A 22,762-nucleotide genomic window follows, 5' to 3' on the forward strand; every position below is an offset into this window, starting at 1 on the left:
TGTAAAAAAAAAAAAAAAAGATTAAAAATAGGAGGATTAACAGCATCCCTGCTAATCAAAGTACACTGTTGAACATATAAGATGTCCAAAATCTCATGTTTCCACCCAGAATGAAGAAAATACCTTTGCCTTCAGGGGTCTGCATCCGCCAAAAGTATCTCTGGGCTAAGGTTTATTGTACAAAATACATGGGAATGAAGATCAAATGGAATCCATCTTCTTGGCAAAATATCCTGAATCTTAACAAAATAGGCCTTCTTTTTTTTTTAATTTTTCATTTAATACTGGAATCTAATCATGGCCTGTTTAAAACTAAGTATGTAAAACCAATGGCTTATACTTTGGGGTACAAATCTTGTGTGTGTGTGTTTGTATCTTAGCATGAACCACTGCAACAAACATGTATTCTTTTATTTTAAGGGGAAAAGGACCACTGAAGCATACAACTGATGTGATCTATGCAGCTAAAATGATATCAGAATCAGGATCAAGGATGGACGTCCTTGCTCGGCAGATTGCCAACCAGGTGAGTTCTTTACAAATGGATGTGATGAAAGTTCATGGTAATTGCTCTCTGTCATTTGACATTGTTTAAAACAAAGTTGAATTTTTACTCTGTTGGATTGTTTTTTCCTAAATTATTATTGAATTATTTTTATTTTTTTTTGCATAATTAACACACAAGTAGTGGAAAATTTATTCTGAGGAAGTTTATTTCTTGGTGCTTTATTATTACTACTATTATCATTATTATTATTTAGGGCTGGATTATTTTTAAGATTTTTGAGCTTCAAATATATTCAAATTATTCTAAATATCAGCTTTATGAGTTTCAGATGTACTCAAATTATTTTAATTGGCTGTAATACCCCATGTTAGTATTCTTTTTCTTAATATCTCAGATTTCTTATTTTTGCTCTTCAAAATTAGTGCTTTTCAAAAGTATGTTAGGTTTTCTGTGTAAACAATATGTTCTGGCATTCTATGTAAAACTGTGAGACAAATAGTAATTAGTAGAATACTGAAGTGAAGATATAAAATGTAGGAAGCATTTAATCCTTATAGATGCTCTAAATACTTGGTTTCCTTTCTTTAGATTTCTGATCTCTCTATTCCAGTTTTCTAAGCAGCAGCTACACTATTAGAGTTACCTTTTGCTTAACTTTAATTGAGAAATCTGTCAGTTTCTTTAATGTACTGAGATATTCAATTACTATTTCAAACTGAGATATAGTATTCCTTTGCAGGTTTTACATTATTCAACTCCATAATACATATTTATCTATCTTTGGGGGAAAAAAAAACACTTGTCTTCTTGAGTCTGAAATGACTTTCATATCCTTTTTGTGCATACACTTTAAGAGAAACTTTATTAGGCTACTTATTTTTATTTTTTTTTTATCCTCTTTTTCTTGGAAGCTGAGGAACTTTCTCTTATTAGATATTATATTTTTGGATATAAGGGAAGAGAAATAAACAAGGAAAAATAATAACAGAGACAAATATTTAAAAACATACTTGAATATATATATATTCACATATATGGTCATATATATTTTTTCAAGTTCTTGCTACTACTCTGTAAACATTTTATTAATCTTTTTGGTATTCAGCATTTACAGTTAAAAACAAACTCTATTCTAATATAATTCAAAATCTATTATGAATAAATGAGTGAAGCCCAAATCTGCCCATGGTTTTCTGTGTTCTAGAATTTTATTGCATTCACTTTTATGAGACAAAATAGTAGTAAGATAAATGAAACCATAATACATTAAACAGATTCATGTGTTCTAATAACTTTTAAAATACTTAATGATTCCTAGCAGTGTACTTCTGTTTGTTTTAGAATGCACAATTTTCAAAGTCCAAATAATTGTGTCACTTTGAAGTTGTCCTTTTCTTCTTGACTGATATTCTTCTTTAATTGGATTAGGTCACCTTGCAGTGGGTGCGTCTATAACATAGCTGTATTAAATCATGCTATTGTTTTTAACATTATTCACATTGCATGGAAGAAAGCAAAAGTATTGTCTCACTTCCATATAACTTTGACATTTTAAAAGAAGCTTAAAGAAACAGTCACTGACTAATGAAGAATTATGGATGACTCTCTTTGGCCTTTTCCATTTCATATAGTAAAGTAGTTTCAAATGATATATTTAATTTTCATCTGAAGAAATACGGTTCTGAAGAATCAGAATTGAATCACTTATAGTGACTATCTGGGAAGATTCTCTATGATTGTGCTTCGGATATTTTTTGATAGATCAACATAAAAAATTTAGACAAAAATAATTACTGAAATTGGTTGTGGAATACAATTGAATACTGTAAATAAGCAAGGCAGTTTTTACAGTGTCAATGTATATTATGAAAAAACTCTGCCAGAACATCGGTTGCTTTTAATTTTGAACAAACTAATAGCCCAAAAACCTTTTAATAATTTTTATGATGCTTTCCAGTCTGCTTTTGGCTAGAGTGTCAGAAGGTCAAACATCAATCAATTTTCAATTCTATCCAACATGGATTTGTGAAATATATAAATAGTTGGGCCAAGTTAGTTTCATTCTATAAAGTTTCAGAGTCAAAGTTCATATGTAGAGAGAATGAAATGAAATCAAATTGAAACTTCTAGTTCTGCCTTCCTTGATTTTTTTTTTAACCCTTCTTCCCTGTCTTGCTTCCTTGAACATATGTTTATTGTATATAACTACATACAATTTACTACTCTGGCATTACCATTAGGTAGCTAGGAAGAGATGATTGAAAATCTTCTGTTGTAACATACAGAAGCATAATGTAAGCTTACTTGTCCCAATCACTCAACATCTCTTGGATTTAGAATTATCTTGAGATGGTGAGGTAGATTTCATATGCCATCCAAGACCATGTTGTTTAAGTCCTATAGAACTCTGGTACAAATCCTGTCTCCATCAGCCAGTATATTCCTGAGGGTCAGGATGTTGTTAGTTATCACAATTCTTAAACATTTTCCTCATGAATAAAGAGAATGACAAGTTGGAAAGGTATGCTTCTTACAAATTTAGTATTTCGGACTCTTGGTACACATCTCTTTCTATTCTTTGACTCTTCATAGTAAATCATCATGTTAGCAGGTATTCTAAATTAGATGAACTGGAAAATACCTCACAAGGTAGGAATAATACACTGAAAGATCTCAATTAGTCACAAAGCAACCTACCTCAAATAGAAAAGAGGTGAATAGGAAACAAAATAAAATTAACATCTTCTAAAGTGTTTTGTGCAAGAAGAGGACAAAGTTGGACTTTCTAACCCCTGAGTGTTGTGTCTGAATCCTAATACTCCTTCACTGTAAATTTTCCAAAGCAAAGATATCCAGATTGTTGACTGGGTACTCCCACCTAACCATAACAGGACACAATTAAAATGAATTTTCAGTGTTAAATATATTGAAAGCCAAAGCTAATTTAAGAAAGATGACATTTAAAAAACACTACAAGGCAAATCATACACAGTGCACTCAACTATGAACAAAACAATCTCCAAGTGTAATTTATATTGATATTTTGACAAAATATTGTTGGTGGCTAGCCTGATTTGTATTGTTTCCTGCTGATGTTATGAGTAAAAAAAAATGTAATAAAACTACACTAAAAAGAAACTTATGAAGCATTAATTACATCATTCTAACATGTCTCTTAGGAATATAACTTCTAGATGCACCTGTGACAATATTTGTATTTTGACACAATTATTTGTCTGAAATTTATCTTGAACAGAGAATTTGATACCTAGATTTGTTTTCCAGATTAATGAACCCCTGCTTTATAAAAATGAATGCATAGCAGTTTCTCAGAAATTAAATAGGAATAGATAAAATACTGAAAATATTTTATCTGTTTGCATCCTTGAAGTAAGAGTTTCCTGTTAAAAGGCATGCTGCTTTACTATTTTTCTTTTTTATTGGGTCTTTGTCATTTTCCCATTGAAACAATATCTTAAATGATTTGAGGGTGATTATATATTCAGTATTATTTCACGTATGCAAAACTATAGCCTTGGGTACCCAGAATAAGGTATTTTATGGCCTAGGAAGAAGGGGCTATTTGGTGTAAGAGGGGAAGACGAAAGATGAGGAAAGTTTCTCCTTACAGGTGGCTGGCTGACTTTAACCATAAATTCCAAATAATCAAAATTTGTCTGAATTACCTTTCCACCATCCTTTCCATATCCATATTCTTTATACAGGGTAAAACATTTGTATAAGTTTATTTCAATCCCGTAACTCTTCAGTTGACACGTTTCAGGTTTCAGGGAGGGAGATGATGTGTTTTCAGTTTTAATCTAATACATAGGGAAGCCAATCCTTCTGAGAATTTCTCATGGAAGTCAGCATAAAGCAGAAAAGTAGGTTGGGCCAGAACTTCATACCTACTAAAGGAAGGAGCTTTGATGAAGATGGAAAATATCTTTGTCTTTAATTTGCATTAGTGTTCAAAGGATATGTCACAGATAGCAGTCTCTCAATGACTGTATGTCCAAACCAAGTTGAAACTAAAAATGAATTGGAAGCAGTTCTTAAACTCAAAACTATTTTAGGGACTTCCCTGGTGGTCCAGTGGGTAAGACTCCATGCTCCCAATGCGGGGGGCCCAGCTTCGATCCCTGGTCGGGGAACTGGATGTTGCATGCAGGCTGCAAGTAAGAGTCTGCATGCGCAACTAAGACCCGGCACAACCAAAATAAATAAATATTTTTTTTAAAAAGACCATTTTAGGGACAACCCTGGTGGCGCAGTGGTTAAGAATCCGCCTGCCAATGCAGGGGACACGGGTTCGAGCCCTCATCCAGGAAGATCCCACATGCCACGGAGCAACTAAGCCCGTTCACCACAACTACTGAGCCTGTGCTCTAGGGCGCGAGTGCCACAACTACTGAGCCTGCATGCCACAACTACTGAAGCCCACGTGCCTAGAGCCCGTGCTCTGCAACAAGAGAAACCACCGCGATGAGAAGCCCGCGCACCGCAACAAAGAGTAGCCCCCACTCGCCACAACCAGAGAAAGCCTGCACGCAGCAATGAAGACCCTGCACAGCCAAAAATAAATAAAATAAATAAAAAAAATTTTAAAAGACCATTTTAGTCTAAATAAGGAGATGTGACAAAATCTGAACAACATATACAATTTCTGGTAAAACAACATTTATGCACTGAAAAATGCCAAACTATAATTTCCCAACTATAACTCTCACAAGTCAGCAGGTCCACTGTAGACCATATGAATCAATGTCGTCCTCCATCATGACGTCATAAAAGAGCCCCACTGTATTTTTACCATACTTCCATAGATACCCTTCTCTTTTGTGTCTTAGAAACCTTAGTTTGCTAAAGAGCAGCAATGATAGGCATAACAAAGAAGAAAAATGTTCAAAGTATGCTGAGATTTCTGGATGTAGAATCAACCCAAATAAACGACTGACCAAATTTAATAGATGGGAGAGAGGAAGGAATCACTCTTTATTGAGATAGTTAGTAGAACAGGAAAAATGGTTTTATAATAGGCAAGATGGAGTATGAGACAGTGGAGGGTTATATGTGTTGAGTGTGAAATCTTGATAAGACAGTGAGATGAGCTGGGGCAATACAATATGTATATGGATTTTCTGAAGACAGGGCTGGATGATAGAGATTTAGTCATGTTTATTTTGTAAGTGATCAGTGAAGCCAGAGCAGCATATATTGATAGTATTATCCAAGAAGAGGGTAAGAGTGAGAAGATGCCCAAAAATGAAAACTCAGAACACCAATAGGGGTGGCACTGAAAATTTTTAGAAAGCATGTTCGTGAACAAGAGGAGAGAAAGATGGGATTACAGGGTTGAGGGAGGGATTTTGGTTTGAGGGACTTTATGTTGATAGATTCAAGGATAGAAAAAGACATTAAAAGTACAGAAAAAGATGGGATCATGGATGATCTGTGACCCTGAGGAAGGTGAAATGAGACAGCCTCTGGGCTGGAGTATAGGTGGAGAAATGAGCCCTGTGGGAAGGGAAAGGTCATGGACACAGACTGCTTCTGCTCTCACTGGTTGCTTGAAATTTCTACTCTAGAAATTCACAACGACATCTAATAACTTTCCCTTAACAAACTTTGCCAGCTTAGCAGAATTTGTTGTCTGTAATTGTGAAAGTCATTTTAACTGTGTCTTAAATAAAGTTTAAACTCCATTATGAGCAAAAAAAAAAAAAATAGCTAAACTAATGGAATAAAGGTCTTTAAAAGTATTCACTTTGCTAATACCCTTAAAATTCAAACTGAAAGGTAATAAATGTTCTTCACTTTTCCTCTCATTACTAAATGATGTATTCTGTATTGGTATGAAGCATCTTACTAGAAGAGTGAAAGCCGGTTTAATGTGCCAAAACCACTTAGGCTGACATGCCATCTGCTTGTCTGTAGTGAGTGTCTTGGTGGTTATAAAATTTAAATTAAAAAAAAGAAAATCCATGAATTAAAAAGCTAACCAGGTGTCCTGGTTAACATCTCCTATCTTAATAAACTGGGACATAATAACCAAAATGTGTTATGATATTCTACCACTTGATTTGACTAAAAGTCCCTAGCAGTATTCCTTTAAAAGTTTTTTTGTACAAATTTTATTTTTTTAAAAAGTAAAGGATATGAATGTTCTATTGGGTGGGCTGAAAGGTTTCTTCCTTAAGATGGCTCTAGTAGCACTTAGTCTTGAATTTCATTTGAAACAATTTTGTTAGATCATGGGTGGCAGCTGTCATATCAGTGTGCATTTATAAAAAAAACTTATCAAAAGTGGTGAATTTTTGTGTAGCCATTTTAATGTTGAATATGGAAGAAAAAAGGCAACATTTTCAGCATATTATGCTTTACTATTTCAAGAAAGGGAAAAGCCAACTGAAACGCACAAAAAGATTTGTGCGGTGTATGGGGAAGGTGCTGTGACTGATCGAATGCGTCAAAAGTGGTTTGTGAAGTTTTGTGCTGGAGATTTCTCTCTGGACAATGCTCCATGGTCGGGTAGAGGTGAAGTTAAATCAAAACAGTAACTGAGAACAATCAACGTTATACCACTTGGGAGATAGCCAACATACTCAAAATATCCAAATCAAGTGTTGACAATAATTTGCACCAGTTTGGTTATGTGAATCGCTTTGATGTTTGGGTTCCACATAAGTTAAGCGAAAAAAACCTTCTTGACCATATTTCTGCATGCAATTCTCTACTGAAATGTAATGAAAACATTCCATTTTTAAAACAAATTGTGACAGGTGATGAAAAGTGGATACTGTACAATAATGTGGAACAGAAGAGACCGTGGGACAAGCGAAATGAACCACCACCAACCTCACCAAAGGCCAATCTTCATCCAAAGAAGGTGATGTTGTATATATGGTGGGATTGGAAGAGAGTGAGTCCTCTATTACAGGGGTCCCCAACCCCCAGGCTGCAGACCGGTACCGGTCTGCGGCCTGTTAGGAACCGGGCCGCACAGCAGGAGGTGAGCGGTAGGCGAGCAAGCAAAGCTTCATCTGCCGCCCCCCCTCGCTCGCAATTTACCGCGTGAACCATGCCCCCTCCCCTGTCCGTAGAAAAATTGTCTTCAACGAAACCGGCCCCTGGTGCCATAAAGGTTGGGGACCGCTGCTAGAAAACTTGTCTTCCATGAAACTGGTCCCTGGTGCCAAAAAGGTTGGGGACCGCTGCTCTATTATGAGCTCCTTCCAGGAAACCCAATGATTAATTCCAACAAGTACTGCTCCCAGTTAGACCAACTGAAAGTGGCACTAGACAAAAAGCGTTCAGAGTTCGTCAACAGAAAATGCATAATCTTCCATCAAGATAATGCAAGACCACATGTTTCTTTGATGGCCAGGCAAAAACTGTTACAGCTTGGCTGGGAAGTTCTGATTCATCCGCCATATTCACCAGACATTGCACCTTCGGATTTCCATTTATTGTGGCCTTTACAAAATTCTCTTAATGGAAAAAATTTCAATTCCCTGGAAGACTGTAAAAGGTACCTGGAACGGTTCTTTGCTTAAAAAGATAGAAAGTTTTGGGAAGACGGAATTATGAAGTTGCCTGAAAAATGGCAGAAGGTAGTGGAACAAATGGGTGAATACGTTGTTCAATAAAGTTCTTGGTGAAAATGAAAAATGTGTCAGGCACTTTTTTGGCCCACCCAGTACCAATCTAGGTCCCAAACTTTTTCAATTAGCTTTATGTAAAAATATAAAAGGTGAGGAAAACATAATTTGATTTTAATAACAGAGATCTGGCAAATAGTAGAAGAGCATTCTTAAAGTGGGAATGATTCATTCTCCTGGTTCTGCTTCTGGGCAGCTAAAAGTGACTCAGAAAGACTTTCCAAATGTCAATAGAAAAGAAGGCTTTAACAAGTCTTATAGTATGGAATTTACCAATCACTATGTTTTTCATACTTCACTTATAAAACTACTATCTTTAGGTGTAACCAACATTTTCATCAATTCTGGGAATGAAGGGTAAATCTGGATCAAGTAACTTTTTTTGTTTGTTTGTTTTTGTTTTGCGGTGCGCGGGCCTCTCACGGTTGGGGCCTCTCCCGTTGCGGAGCACAGGCTCCGGACGTGCAGGCTCAGCAGCCATGGCTCACGGGCCCAGCCACTTCGTGGCATGTGGGATCTTCCCGGACCGGGGCACGAACCCGTGTCCCCTGCATCGGCAGGCAGACTCTCAACCACTGCGCCACCAGGGAAGCCCTGGGTCAAGTAACTTTTAATTTCCAAAGTTCAACTTCAAATTTTCTACTCATTTGACTCGTTCTTTGCTTAACACAATTCTAGACTCTTCTAGCATGGCCTTGAAAGTGTCTTGAGAGAGACTGTATGTTTTGCTTAAACTTAGGTGATTGCAACATTGGTTATCAGTTAACAATCTAATTATTAATTTGCAAGTTTGATTTTATCGGAAGTTATATAGTGGTGCTTGGTCTTTAAGGAATAAATTCACCCAAATCCTACCTACAATATACAGATAAGAGTGTCAATTTAAGCAACCAATTTACAAATCAGAGTGGCAATTTACTGTTTATATATAAGACAAAACTGGCAGGAAGACTCATATTATTCCTAGACCTTAGAGGTAGGGATTCGAACCAGATCATGTGAGTCTGAATACCAGCTTTACTCTTTCTCAGTTGGGCAAGTCAATTAACTTATCTATGCCTCAGTTTCCTCCTTTGTTAAGGAGGAAACTGAGGCATGGAGAAGGAGGCATAGAACTTGCCTCATGAAGTTGTGTGATTATTAAAAGAGTTAATATAGGTAAAGCACCTAGAAGAGTATATGACAGATGGAACACTGTATGTGTCAAAGATTATCATTGAGTCCATCCATAAGAACAAACAATAGGTAAGACCATTCATTACTCAGGATAGACAAAACAACATTTTGAATGAATGTCATAAGAGACCATTGTGTAGTGAATGAAACAGAGAAAACTCAATTCAAATCTTTACGCAAATCATAAATTCTATCCAAAACCTAGCTTGCAAGTATGCAAAATGACAATAATTAGATCTCAGTAAAATGGCCCTATGAATACTAACTTAGAATTATGCATGTAAAGGACATGGCACAGTGCCTGACACATAAGAAGTACCTAATAAAGATCAACTTCCTGTTGTGGTAAAACAATGAGATGACTTGCCTGTCATCATTATAGGTAATTCTAGATAGCTAATTATTGTCTTTAAAAAAATCTAAGCAATCTTTATTTCAAAATAGACATAGTTTTCCCATAAATTCTCTTTTTCCTTGAAATTATGCAACCCATGGTAATCTGTGATTAAAAAAAAATTCACTCCAAATTCTCCTAAGTTCAGTGATTGAAAATAAAATGGATTTAAAAGCAAGTAGATATGGATTCAAATACTGGCTCTAGCATAAGCTCTTCAATCCTGGGAAAATTATTATGCTTTCTAAACTTCTCATTTCTCATGTGTAAATTGGAGAAATCCCTTCCTTTACTTGTTTTTTGCTTCTTCTTCCTCCTCCCCCCTTCCCTTCTCTCTCTCTCTCTCCTTTTCTTTTCCTTCCTCTCCTTCTCTTTCTTCTTACTTAGTTACAGTTTAATACTCCTGATGAGACTTGTGGGAGTATCCTTTCTTCTGTGTTAAAAATTTGAAAAATGCCCTTAATATCAAGGTCTCTCTATCATCTGATTGTCTGTCTGTCTGGTTATCATGTGTCATGTCATCTGTCCATGCCTATCTAGCAGGTTGATAGTATTTCTGCAGAAGAATTTATATCTTTGCTACCTTTGTTGACTAAATTTTACTCAAAAGTCACATGTTCTCATCTTGTCCACACATTCTGGAGCTATGTAGATTAGTCTATTTAGCAAATATAAAAGAGAATAAGATTCTCAGGATTTTTTCAACAACACTCCAGCTTATTAACTACTATGTAAAAGAGAAATTGCCTGAATACTTTCAGGTCTTTCGTCCTGCTTTTCAGTTTTCATTTTAGGCTATTAGAATTAAAGCTTTTTAAATAATAACATTTTTATTACTATAGAAATAATATAATTTAAGTAATATATATTAAGATATGTAAAATATGGAGTGAAAAATATTGATTATATCGTGTTTATTAACCATTTTCACATTATTTCCCACTATGTTTTAAACACAAGTATAAACACATGTTTTTTACATACTTTGAGATAGTATGTGAAATTTTTTTTTTTTTTTTTTTTTGGGGTAAACTGCGCCACCAGGGAAGGCCCAGTATGTGAAATTTTAAATGCTGTGTTTTTTCCTTCCAAAAACATTTTCCTTTGAAAATATTAATTTTTGAGACTGTATAATATCACATTATACAGATATGTATCCTTATTTAATCTTTTCACTATTATAGAATATTTATTTCCAAATTTTGCTATTGTAAGTAAGGCTGCAGTGAATATCTTTGCATATAAGTTACAGTTCATATTTCCATATCCTTATGAATGTTTTTAAATTGAAATTAAGTTATCGGGGATTTTTAAAAATCTGTTCTAATTGCATAGGAGAAAGAACACAAACATGAAACACTGACCACAGATATTTATCATGTTATGATTAAGCACAAAGCTCTACTCCAGGAAATTCCTTACAGAAGCTAACGTAATGTAGGAGACTGTTTTTCGTAAAGAAATTTAATACATCTCTAGGGCTTCCCTGGTGGCGCAGTGGTTGAGAGTCTGCCTGCCGATTCAGGGGACGCGGATTCGTGCCCAGGTCCGGGAAGATCCCACATGCCGCGGAGCGGCTGGGCCCGTGAGCCATGGCCACTGAGCCTGCGCGTCCGGAGCCTGTGCTCCGCAACGGAAGAAGCCACAACAGTGAGAGGCCCGCGTACCGCAAAAAAAAAAAATAATAATAATAATAATACATCTCTAAAACATGTATGCTGCCTCTTTCTTGGCTCCAGGTAGATCCAAAGCTGTTAGCTAAGGTGGAAATGATTTCTTTTGTCAGTAATAGCTAAAAACATTAAATGCTGAAAGTAATAGAACATAATATATGTTTTGTGGCAGATGTTTTTAATGCCCATATAAATAACGAAGGACAGACAATGCAGAACTATGGGTCCCGAGGAGTATTCTAATAGCAACTTTAGATGAAGGGAATAATTGCATTTTAAATACTTCTTCAGATTTACCTAAAAATGAAATCTAAGGCTTCTAACCTTATCATAAATTAAAGGCAATTATTTCATGTACCTTTTCATGTCTGGAAATTCCTTTACTACTTCTTCTGTCTATGCTAAAGTAGTTAAGGTTGGAACATGAAGAAACTCTTCTAATGGTGGAAGCATATCAGAATCTACATGGCCTTGGTTGGAGAAATGGGACTCAATGCAAATAAAGTCAGTGCCTTATAAGATACATGCAATCTCAATATTGAATTGCTCTGATCTACTTACTCTTTGTTTTGCTATTTCCATTTTTATCTCATGCATGTTTAGTGCCCAGATCCATCATGCAAACAGGACTTGTTGGCCTACCTGGAACAGATTAAATTCTACTCTCACCAGCTGAAAATCTGCAGTCAGGTTAAAGCTGAGATCCAGAGCCTGGGAGGAGAGCTCATCATGTCAGCAGTGAGTACTGTCCCAGACTTAACCCCACCACATGTGGAAGAGGAAGCTACACCCCACCTTACCCCACCAAATCGTTTAGGGCCATGTAGGTTAGAAAAAACTCAACTGGAGTATCTAAAATTGCATGAAACTAAACGAGCAAGAAAGCATGCCAGATTTCTTAAAGAAATGTTAAGTCAGTATAGCTTGTCTTTATTTACTTCAGAGATTTTACAGTGAATCAGGTTTGGTAAGCCCCTTGTATAAGAAATGGATGTGAATTTAGAGCATGGTTTTCTGAATTGAATCCTCTAGTTTTTTATAAAAATAAGGACATATGTAATTGCAAATCAATGAAATAATTGCTTTATTACTATTAATTAATATTCACTTTCTCATTATTCATTTTTATATCATAGAAATTCAGGTCTTGAAAACTGTTACCTCCAGATGTAATTGTAGCAGTAGAATATGATAGAATGTAAATAGGTTTAGAGGAACCTTCATAAATTCTTTGGTGACCCTGAGTTTCAAACTGCTATAAAATGACCATGGTAGAAATAATGTCTACCTTTTCTACTCATCTTTTAATAACAACAGTAGATCATTTCTCTAGAGTGGGTCTGGTAATAAAATAATATTTGATGTCTATATTGGATTCAGTTATCAGTGACTTTGAGAAGGACATTGACCAAGATTATAAATTTAAGTTAAAGTGAAACATCATGAACATTCTAGGAACTTATGTTCATGAGGACAAATTTTTTAAAATGATAGCATACATATAAATCTGTAAGTCTGGGAGCTCTTTAGCCAGACTTTGGTCTTTCCCCCAATGAACTAACATTTTTCAAAAGAACATAGTTGCAAAAACAAAAGCAAAGGGAATTCCTCGGCAGTCCAGTGATTAAGACTGCACTTTCACTGCCAAGGGCCCGGGTTCAATCCCTGGTCAGGGAACTAAATCCCGCAATCTGCACAGTTGGCTTAAAAAAAAAAAAAGAAAGCAAAGAATTACCATCAAGGGTAGACGGCTGGGAACTAATCCTTACTGACTATCTCTTGCCTATATTTTGTCTCATTTAATCTTCACAATAACATACCAGATAGATTGTTTAGTTGTTTGTTTTATGTTCTTTAAAACTTGAAAAAAAGGAAATTTAGAAAGGTTAAATAGCTTCCCCAAATTCTTATTAGTAAATATCAGACCTGGGGGTTTACCTTCAAAGGTCTTGGCTTCTCTGTTCAGGTGGACAGGCTTGAATCTATGATGGAACCAAAAATCAAAAGTGAATAATTTGGAAATTATGTCTAAGTAATTATTAGAGATAAAAAATTAGTTTCCTTGATATTCAAATTGTACAAAAACAGTAATGCAAACCAACATAACCTGTGCTATATTGGTTCCCTATCATTTTTCAAAGGAAAATGCATTTTAAGTAGTCACTGTGTATCCACACAGACATGTGTGTGGGTATATGATTCCATGTGTGACTACATATATGCATATATACAAACAGAATGCATATACGTATATAAACATTAAAAAATATTGTATCTTTATTTTGGATTATTAGACACTCAGTCTTCATTTTCTTACTTAACATTATACTACTTTATTTTTATATTTTTAAAATTCATTTATTTTATTTATTTATTTTTGGCTGTGTTGGGTCCCCTTTGCTGTGCGCGGACTTTCTCTAGTTGCGGCGGACAGGGGCTACTCTGTTGCGGTGCGCAGGCTTCTCATTGCAGTGGCTTCTCTTGTTGCAGAGCACGGGCTTTAGGCGTATGGGCTTCAGTAGTTGTGGCACACGGGCTCAGTAGTTGTGGCTCTGGGCTCTAGAGTGTAGGCTCAGTAGCTGTGGCACACAGGCTTAGTTGCTCCGGCATATGGGATCTTCTTGGACCAGGGCTCAAACCCGTGTCCCCTGCATTGGCAAGTGGATTCTTAACCACTGCGCCACCAGGGAAGTTCCCATTATACTACTTTAAATGTGTAAAAAATACAGTTATTTGTATACCCAAGCCTGTCATCTGTTTACTTTTCTCAATTTCACACACTCACCATCATTCACAAGGTCTAAATCCATATGAATTTTCTTTTCCAATTATATATTTACCTCTTCATGTTGTCTGAAGCTACGCTTTCAAAAATGTTGATAGAAGTTTGGCCTATACATTATGTTAAAATGTATTACTATTAATGGTCCCTCCAAATGTAATTTCCTCCAGATGTACAAATTGAATTTTTATCCCTTCTTGTTTGATATGACAATTCAAATTCATGAACTTTACATATTTTACAGATAGATTAAGCATGAACCATTTAGAATCCATTATTTACAGTTTAAAAGCTGTCATTATATAAAATGAAGAATAGCATTGCAAATCCAAAGCTATTTTGTCATCATTTCACCCACAATTTTCTATTAGAAAAAATAACTCTGAAGAAAGGGAGCATGTCATGCACCCTTTTACATGCCTTACTGCCATCTGCTTGCAGGTAGATCCTGGAAAGCTTATAAAATACATTTAATTTGTGTGTGCCAAAGCACAAGTGCTTTATTCTCTCTGTGATCCTGAGTTCTCGTCTTCTTTCTTCTTTAAATTGAGAAGAAGTTCTAAACTAAGCCATCATTTTTCTATGAGGTCTTCTGAAAAGTAATAAACCTGATTGTAAAAGCAAGGAAACCCATTAAAAATTACAGAAATTTGGTATTCAAAACTACACTTTTCAAAGTTTGCATTCCAAAATCAGGTTCATGAAACATTACTTTTAACAAATATATTTGGTTAGAAGGAAATAGGTATGAATGGAATGCATTTCTGGAGTGAATGGGCAGAATGTATTCTGTGGGTCTGGAGTGTCAGGGTTTAGGATCAAGAAGGTGAGTTCATAACATAAAGGAATTTGAAATCATTCTCATAATAGACCATTTAATTAAAATAATTTTCCAATGATTCTTATGTCTATCTGCAAGCATTTAGCCTGAAGTTACATATTTTATTTATAACGAAACCAAAGTGTAGTTAGTCCAAAACTCCAGCCGTGAATTGAGCATCCGCTCAGTACCGGGCATCTGAGAACATCTGGGAGATGCAAAGCCTCCTTTAAGATCCTCAAATATGTGCAAAATTAATGTACATAAAATATACCTAAATATTCAAAAATGACTTCAAAATAATGTAATAGGCCATATGATAGTTGAATGAACAAAAGCATATGGTAAGAGGTGAAGGAATAATTAATTCCACTGATGTGGCAAGTGAACAAAAGAAAGCTCCAGAAAGTGGTTTGACTCTAATTTGGTCCTTGATTAATAGGTAAAAAAACAAAACAAAACAAAAAAGCTGTATATTTATGAGGGAAGGAGGGGAAATGGATTTGAGGTAGATAGAACAACTGAAGTAGAAAGATAGAAATAGGGAAAGATGAGGATTTTTATGGAAATAACAAACAGTCTGAAGTGATTGCAAACAACTGTGCTTGGTCTGTTGGTGTGTGTTAAGGGGGGTGGGAAATAGAAGAGAAGCTTTAAATGAAACTGAGAGTGTTTCAAAAGGATCACTAACAACATTTCAACTTTATCCTGTAGGCAATTGAGAGTAATTGAAAAAGTTGAAGTTTGAAATAGGTATAAACCAATATATGTATTCGGAAGTTAACATTTTTTTAAAGAGTTCATACCTAACCTTTTATTTTTATTGAAGTATAGTTGATTTATAATATTGTATTTGTTTCGGGTGTACAACATAGTGGTTCAATGTTCTTATAGATTATATGCTATTTAAAGTTATTATAAAATGATGGTTATATTTCTCTGTGCTGTGCAGTATATCCTTGCATCCTTTTTTGTTTTATTGAAGTACACTTGATTTACAATGTTGTGCTACTTTCCACTGTACAGCGAAGTGACTCAGTTATACACATATAGACATTCTTTTTTTTATATTCTTTTCCATTATGGTTTATCCCAGGAGATTGGATATAGTTCCCTGTACTATACATAAGGAACTTGTTGTCTATCCATTCTAAATGTAATAGTTTGCATCTAGTAACCCCAAACTCCCAGTCCATCCCTCTCCCTCTCTCCCTCCCCCTTGGCAGCCACAAGTCTGTTCCCTATGTCTGTGAGTCTGTTTCTCTTTCGTAGATAGGTTCTTTGTGTCATATTTTAGATTCCACATATAAGTGATATCATATGGTATTTGTCTTTCTCTTTCTGACTTACTTCCCTTAGTAAGATAATTTCTTGTTGCATCTGTCTTGCTGCAAATGGCATTATTTCATTCTTTTTAATGGCTGAATAGTATTCCATTGTATATATGTACCACAACTTCTTTATCCATTCATCTGTCGATGGACATTTAGGCTGTTTCCATGTCTTGGCTATTGTGAATAGTGCTGCGGTGAACATTGGAGTGCATGTATCTTTTTGAATTATAGTTTTATCTGGGTATATGGCCAGGAGTGGGATTGCTGGATCATATGGTAATTCAATGTTTAGTTTTCTGAGAATCCTCCATCCTACTCTCCACAGTGGCAGTACCAATTTACATTCCCACCAACAGTGTAGGAGGGTTCCCTTTTCTCCACACCCTCTCCAGCATTTGTTATTTGTAGACTTTTTAATGATGGTCATTTTGACCAGTAGTAGTAGTTTTGATTTATATTTATATGTAGTTTTTTATATTTATATGTAGTATATATTTATATGTAGTTTTGATTTATATTTCTCTAATAATTAGTGATGTTGACCATCTTTTCATGTGCCTACTGGTCATCTTTATGTCTTCTTTGAAGAAATGTCTGTTTAGGTCTTCTGCCCATTTTTTGGAAAGGGTTGTTTGTTTTTTGTTGTTGAGTTGTATGAGCTGCTTGTATATTTTGGAAATTAAGCCCTTTAGGTCACATCATTTGCAAATATTTTCTCCCATTCTGTAGGTTGTCTTTTTGTTTTTTTTTATGGTTTCCTTTGCTATGCAAAAGCTTGTAAGTTTGATTAGGTCTGATTTGTTTATTTTTGTTTTACTTCTATTGCCTTGGGAGACTCCTTTTATCTTATTTATTTTATACGTAGTAGTTTGTACCTCTTAACACCCTACCCATATCTTGCCCCTCCCCACTTCACTCTCTCCAATGGTAACCACTGGTTTGGTCTTTATGAGTCTGTTTCTCTTTTGCTATATTTATTCGTTTATTTTTTAGATTCCACATGTAAGTAATAGCATTCAGTATTTGCCTTTCTCTAACTCACTTATTTCACTAAGCATAATACTTTCTTGGTCCATTCATGTTTTTTTGTGCAAATGGCAGAATTTCATTCCTTTTTACTGCTGAATAATATTCCCATGTGTGTGTTTGTGTTTGTGTGTGTGTATGCATCTGCATGCTACATCTTTATTTTACCAGGGTGGTGATAGATGGAAAGATGAGGGACTGGAAGATAGAAGACTCTTTAGGAATGATTTTTTTTTTTGAAGTCCGAGAGCATTAACAGTGAGAACCCGGGTTAAGGCAGTCTTGGTGAGAATGGAGATGTATGTATCCTTGCAAGAAAAAATTCTGAGGTAGAAATGATTAGAATCAATGATCTATTGAATTTTAAGGATGAAGAAGAAGGAATAATTAAGACTTACCCCCAGTGTTTTGACAGTTGTTAGCTTTCATAGTTAAAAGTGGCATCATTAACCAAAAGCTATACACAGAAGAAAGAGCAGATCAAGAAGGGTAAGGCAGCTCATTCAGGTTTTAGTCATAAGTGACTTAGTCATAAGCAACTAAGAGGTATCCAAGGAGAAAAGTCTAGGAGAAGTTGGCTATATGGTTTGGAACTGAGGAGAGAGGTATGAAGGAGAAATAGATGGGATCATCCAGTGAAAGTATGCTGAATAAGACCAAAAATAGCTGAGCCAGAGATCCAGAAAGAATGTTTTTCCTACACATGTTATTCTAATGTGCCTGTGTCAGACACAGAGACTTAGTTGTAGCCGTTTAAAGAAATTGGGAGTTTACTGTCTCCATAAAAAATAAATAAATAAATAAATAAATCCAAGAATGGGCAGTTCTGAATGTCAGCTTCACAAAGTCATCAGGGAATCAGGCTCTTACGTCTTTCTGCTTTATTATGCTTGGCTTCTGGTTTCCATTTTTATTAGGATCAAAATATGTCTTCTCTAACTCTAGTAGCTATGGCATTTGTATTCCAGACAGTAAAAATGAAGAGCAGCAGAAGCAAACATTCCTAAATCTTTTTTAAGTCTCTTGCAAATGCTTTCTCTTACATATTATTGCCAAGACTTCAGTTACATGGCTATGTATAACTGCAAAGGACACCACAAAATGTAAAATTTGTTTGTTTGTTTCTGTGTGTTTTAATCTAGGCATGTTGCTTTCACCAACTAAATCAGAGTTTTGTTTCTATGAAGAGAGAATAGTTATTGGGTGACAACTAGCAATTATACCATATCCCTCTATTATGACAAAAGTGACAGCAGTACTCGTATATATTCTAATTATCTGCTTTTTTATACATTTTCTCCTTTAGACTATAAAGTCCATGAATATTTTTGAATGATTGAAGATAAAATAGCCAGTAACTAGAAACACAGAAAATTCAGGTTAACTGAGCCTTAAAGCACATATTGGATTTTACATTTATAAGGTATCTTTACATCTTTTCTGAAGCAGGATCAGTAATATGGTGAAAGCAAAAATTAGGCCATAGTGGGCTGAATACTGAGTATGCAGTAAGAGAGAAAAGGTGGTAGCTTACACTAGATTTTCCAGCAGTTTGTAGTTGAAAGGAAGGAGAAAGTCGGGGGTGGGGAAGAGACTGAGACAGACTTGGGCAAATGGAATTACTGGAAGCTTCTTCTTATTACTCTTTTTTTCCCTTTTTTTTTTGTTAGCATTTTACTTTTGTACTTTTTAAATGGTAGTAATTGAGCAAATGTTGACGTAAAGAGCAAAAAGCCAGAAAAGAATGAATCTGTAAGGATTAAGACTGTAACTGATAGAATAAAATCTTAAGCAAGGGAGAAGGAGTAGAATTAAGATAACAGGTAGAAAGTGTAGATTCGGAAAAAAAGAACTTTTCTCCTGAGCAACAGATACAGATAAATGAAGAGAAATGAGGATATAAAAACATTTAGATACAGATGAATGAGCATATAAAAACATTTAGATACAGTCATTTTGTTAAAATGGGAGCAGTAATTTCCCATTAAGATTAAGACTTGAGTGCTCTATCCACAGTTTTATTTTAGCAAAAGAACAAAGTAAATATGTCCATATATTCAAAGACTTTCCAGTATTGCTTAGAAGAGAAAATAATCTAAGTTAATACCAATGATTTGAGATAGTAATCAGATATACTGTGTGCTAGACATTATTCTACCAGTGCTGAGCTCCAGGACATTGCCTGGATTATGCAAACTGACTCAGCTTCATTTTATCCTTCAGTCACATGAAAAGGAAGCCTTCCAATGGCTATCCTCTCACAAAAAGGGGGAATATATAAAAGCTTAATTGAAAAAAATGATAGCAAAACACAGTGAAACCGTGTAATTAAACTTACTGTTGCAGATCATTTTCCATAGCCTTCTTGACTTACTAATGTACTAATTAGGAATACATTACAAATATAACTCTAAGAAGATTAAAATGTACCTGGGTTACCTAAGGGCATTCCAATAAATTATCTGTCAATCATTCCTCTAGCGTCCTTAAGCATGGTGCCAAGTGCGGAAGCTATTTTACCTTGTGAAAGGAGTCTTGCTATAAAAAATAAATATTCTTATATTCTAGCCTGTGTGTGTGTGTGTGTGTGTGTATATATATATAAAGTTTAAGAGAAAAAAATCAAATAATTAAAATTGTTTTAAATTCTTAAAATTACTCTTTCCCAAAGTGTTATGCTTCTAGGCTAGCAATTTTTTATACTACCTAAAGCTGATTAATTACATAATCACCATGTTTTGTGCATTTCCTTTAATGTGTTTAATTGTGCTGTCTTACCCTGAGCAGGTGTGCCAAAGCCACAATTTTAAAAATTGGATAAATAATAAAACTAATCAGTCGGGGGGGGAAAGATCAGCAAGATGGAAAATTTGCCAAACAACAGCACTTCAGCTTTAGCTGAAATCAAGGGGCAGTGCGCATTCAACTAGGAATGATAAGGAACAGTAACAATGCAGCTATTGACTGAAAGAGCCACTAGGGCCTGCAGAATGCAGGCAATGGATTACATACAGAATGATTTAGTAGGTTAATGTGCTTGCCATGTTAAGACATTAAGGGAATTAGTTAATGAGCTTTCTGAACCTGCTGCAGTCATTGGTAGTCATCAAGAACACTGGGGAAACTAAAAGAAGATTTGGAAAATCACCTGAAGTATTTAGAGATTTATAAAAGGACTAGGAGATGTATGAAATGGAATGGGGAGAGATGAAAGAAATGACGAAGGGGAGAAGGGCGAGGAGAAAAAGTAAAGAGAAGGAAGAAGACACCTGGCCAATAAATTTAACTCTCAAGAATGTTGGGAGTTTTCAGTTTGTTTTTAATGCTGAATAGGAGGGAAATGGAAGTAATAGACCTTAGTAATTCAAAGAATATATTTTATTTTTTTGTTTGTTTGTTTGTTTTGTTTTGTTTTCTGCGGTATGTGGGCCTCTCACTGTCGCGGCCTCTCCCGTTGCGGAGCGCAGGCTCAGCGGCCATGGCTCGCAGGCCCAGCCGCTCCGCGGCATGTGGGATCCTCCCGGACTGGGGCACGAACCCGTGTCCCCTGCATCAGCAGGCGGACTCTCAACCACTTGCGCCACCAGGGAAGCCCAGAATATATTTTAAAAACAAGAAGAGGTGTGGGGGTATTGCCTTTTTTTTTTCTTTCTTTTTTCCTTGCAATGTAGTAAAGTAGTCTATGAAATTCTCTTGGTATTTAGGTAAGCTGATATCACAATGGATTAGATTTTCTTGATTGTGCTATGCATCTGGTTGTAATAACACTTGAAGGAATCTTATAATCTCTTCATGTTATAACCAACTCAAATTAGCTTTACAATGAAATATGTCAAGGACTTTCAATGACTTGCCTTAGTGCATGACAGTATCTAACAGCAGAGTCAGGGCTAGAATCTAATTCTCAAGTTCTTTACTCCATCACTACTGAAAGTAAGCTCTGTAGCCTCCGAGTGGGGTTAGTGGCAAAATGGCAGGAGGTGGTCTTGGTATACTCAGCTGGGATAGTTGCTGTGGATATCAAGAGATAAGGAATTATTTTTTAATTGGGGTATAGTCATTTTACAATGTTGTGTTAGTTTCTACTGTACAGCAAAGTGGAGTTCCTGTGCTATACAGCAGGTTCTTATTAGTTACCTATTTTATACATATTAGTATATATATGTCAATCCCAGTCTCCCAAAGATAAGGAATGGTTTTAATAGAAAGATGTGGAAAACACTGACTTGAACACAGTATTAACTGATAAAAATGATGATTTAATGTTCTCAGATCTTTAAGAAAGCCTGACCAGAACACATTCTTCATCTTGAACATGAGAAGCTAACAAGAGGGTAAACTACTGGACTCCAAACTAGGAGACCCAGATTGTAGTCTAGATCTTAATCTCTTTGGGTTTGGTTCTTTATCTATCTCTTAAACTAAGGTTTGGAATTAAATGAGCTCTATGGTTCCTTCCAACTCATAATTTCTGATCTTATTCTCTTTTGTACTGAATATTTAAATTTCTTTCTCATTCTGTCTTCTGTATATTCTGTGGCTATTTTATTTGTGATTATCATGGGGATTACGTTTAACATCCCAAAGTTATAACATTTTAACTTGAATTTGTAGCAGCTTAAATTCAATAACATACAAATTCTTTCCTCCTTAACAGCTCTATTCTCCACTCCTTTCAGTTGCTGATGCTACAGAATTACATTTTTATACATTGTGTGTCCAAAAACATAAACAAATAAAATTTTTAACGCATTAGTGTCTTAAATTATGTAGAAAACAAAATGTGGAGTTAAAAACCAAAAATACATTCATACTTACTTTTAGACTGATAATTGCTTTTTTAAAAAAAATGTTAGCTTCTTAAATCACACGGAAAACAAAAAGTGTAGTTGCACACTATTGTTATAATAATACTAGCTTTTATAATTGCCCATGCATTTACCTTTACTGAGACCTTTATTTCTTCATACAACTTTGAGTTACTCTCTGGTGCCTTTTCATTTCAACCTGCAGGACCCCTTTTAGCATTTCATTCAGGGCAGGTCTAATGGTAGTAATGAACTATTTCAGTTTCTGTTCACCTGGGAGTGTCTTAATTTCTCCCTACTTTTGAAGGACAGTATACTAGATACAGTATTCTCAATTGACAGTCTTTCTTTTAGCACCTTGAATATATCATCCCACTACCCTCTGGTCTTCCAAGTTTACAGTGAGAAGTCTGATTATTATCTTATTGAGGATTCCTTGTAGTTGATGGGTTGCTTCTGTCTTGTTGCTTTCAAAATTCTCTTTTTGTCTTTCTCTTTCAACAGTTTGATTATAATGTGTCTTGGAGTGAGTCTCTCTGTTCATCCTACTTGGAGTTTACTGAGCTTTTTGGATATTTAT

General features: G+C 35.3%; 1 protein-coding gene across 1 annotated transcript in view; it reads left to right on the plus strand.

The window, feature by feature from the left end:
* Positions 1 to 22,762, plus strand: part of CTNNA3 (catenin alpha 3) — a 1,528,699-nt gene that overhangs the window by 1,461,977 nt on the left and 43,960 nt on the right. Inside the window, 2 exon segments of the mRNA XM_024765510.1 lie at positions 421 to 526; positions 12,016 to 12,150. Of these exon segments, the coding sequence (XP_024621278.1) occupies positions 421 to 526; positions 12,016 to 12,150 (241 nt within the window).

This window comes from Neophocaena asiaeorientalis, unplaced genomic scaffold (genome assembly GCF_003031525.2).
Source record: "Neophocaena asiaeorientalis asiaeorientalis breed wild unplaced genomic scaffold, Neophocaena_asiaeorientalis_V1.1 scaffold31, whole genome shotgun sequence".
In the NCBI taxonomy this organism is placed as follows: Eukaryota; Metazoa; Chordata; class Mammalia; order Artiodactyla; family Phocoenidae; genus Neophocaena; species Neophocaena asiaeorientalis.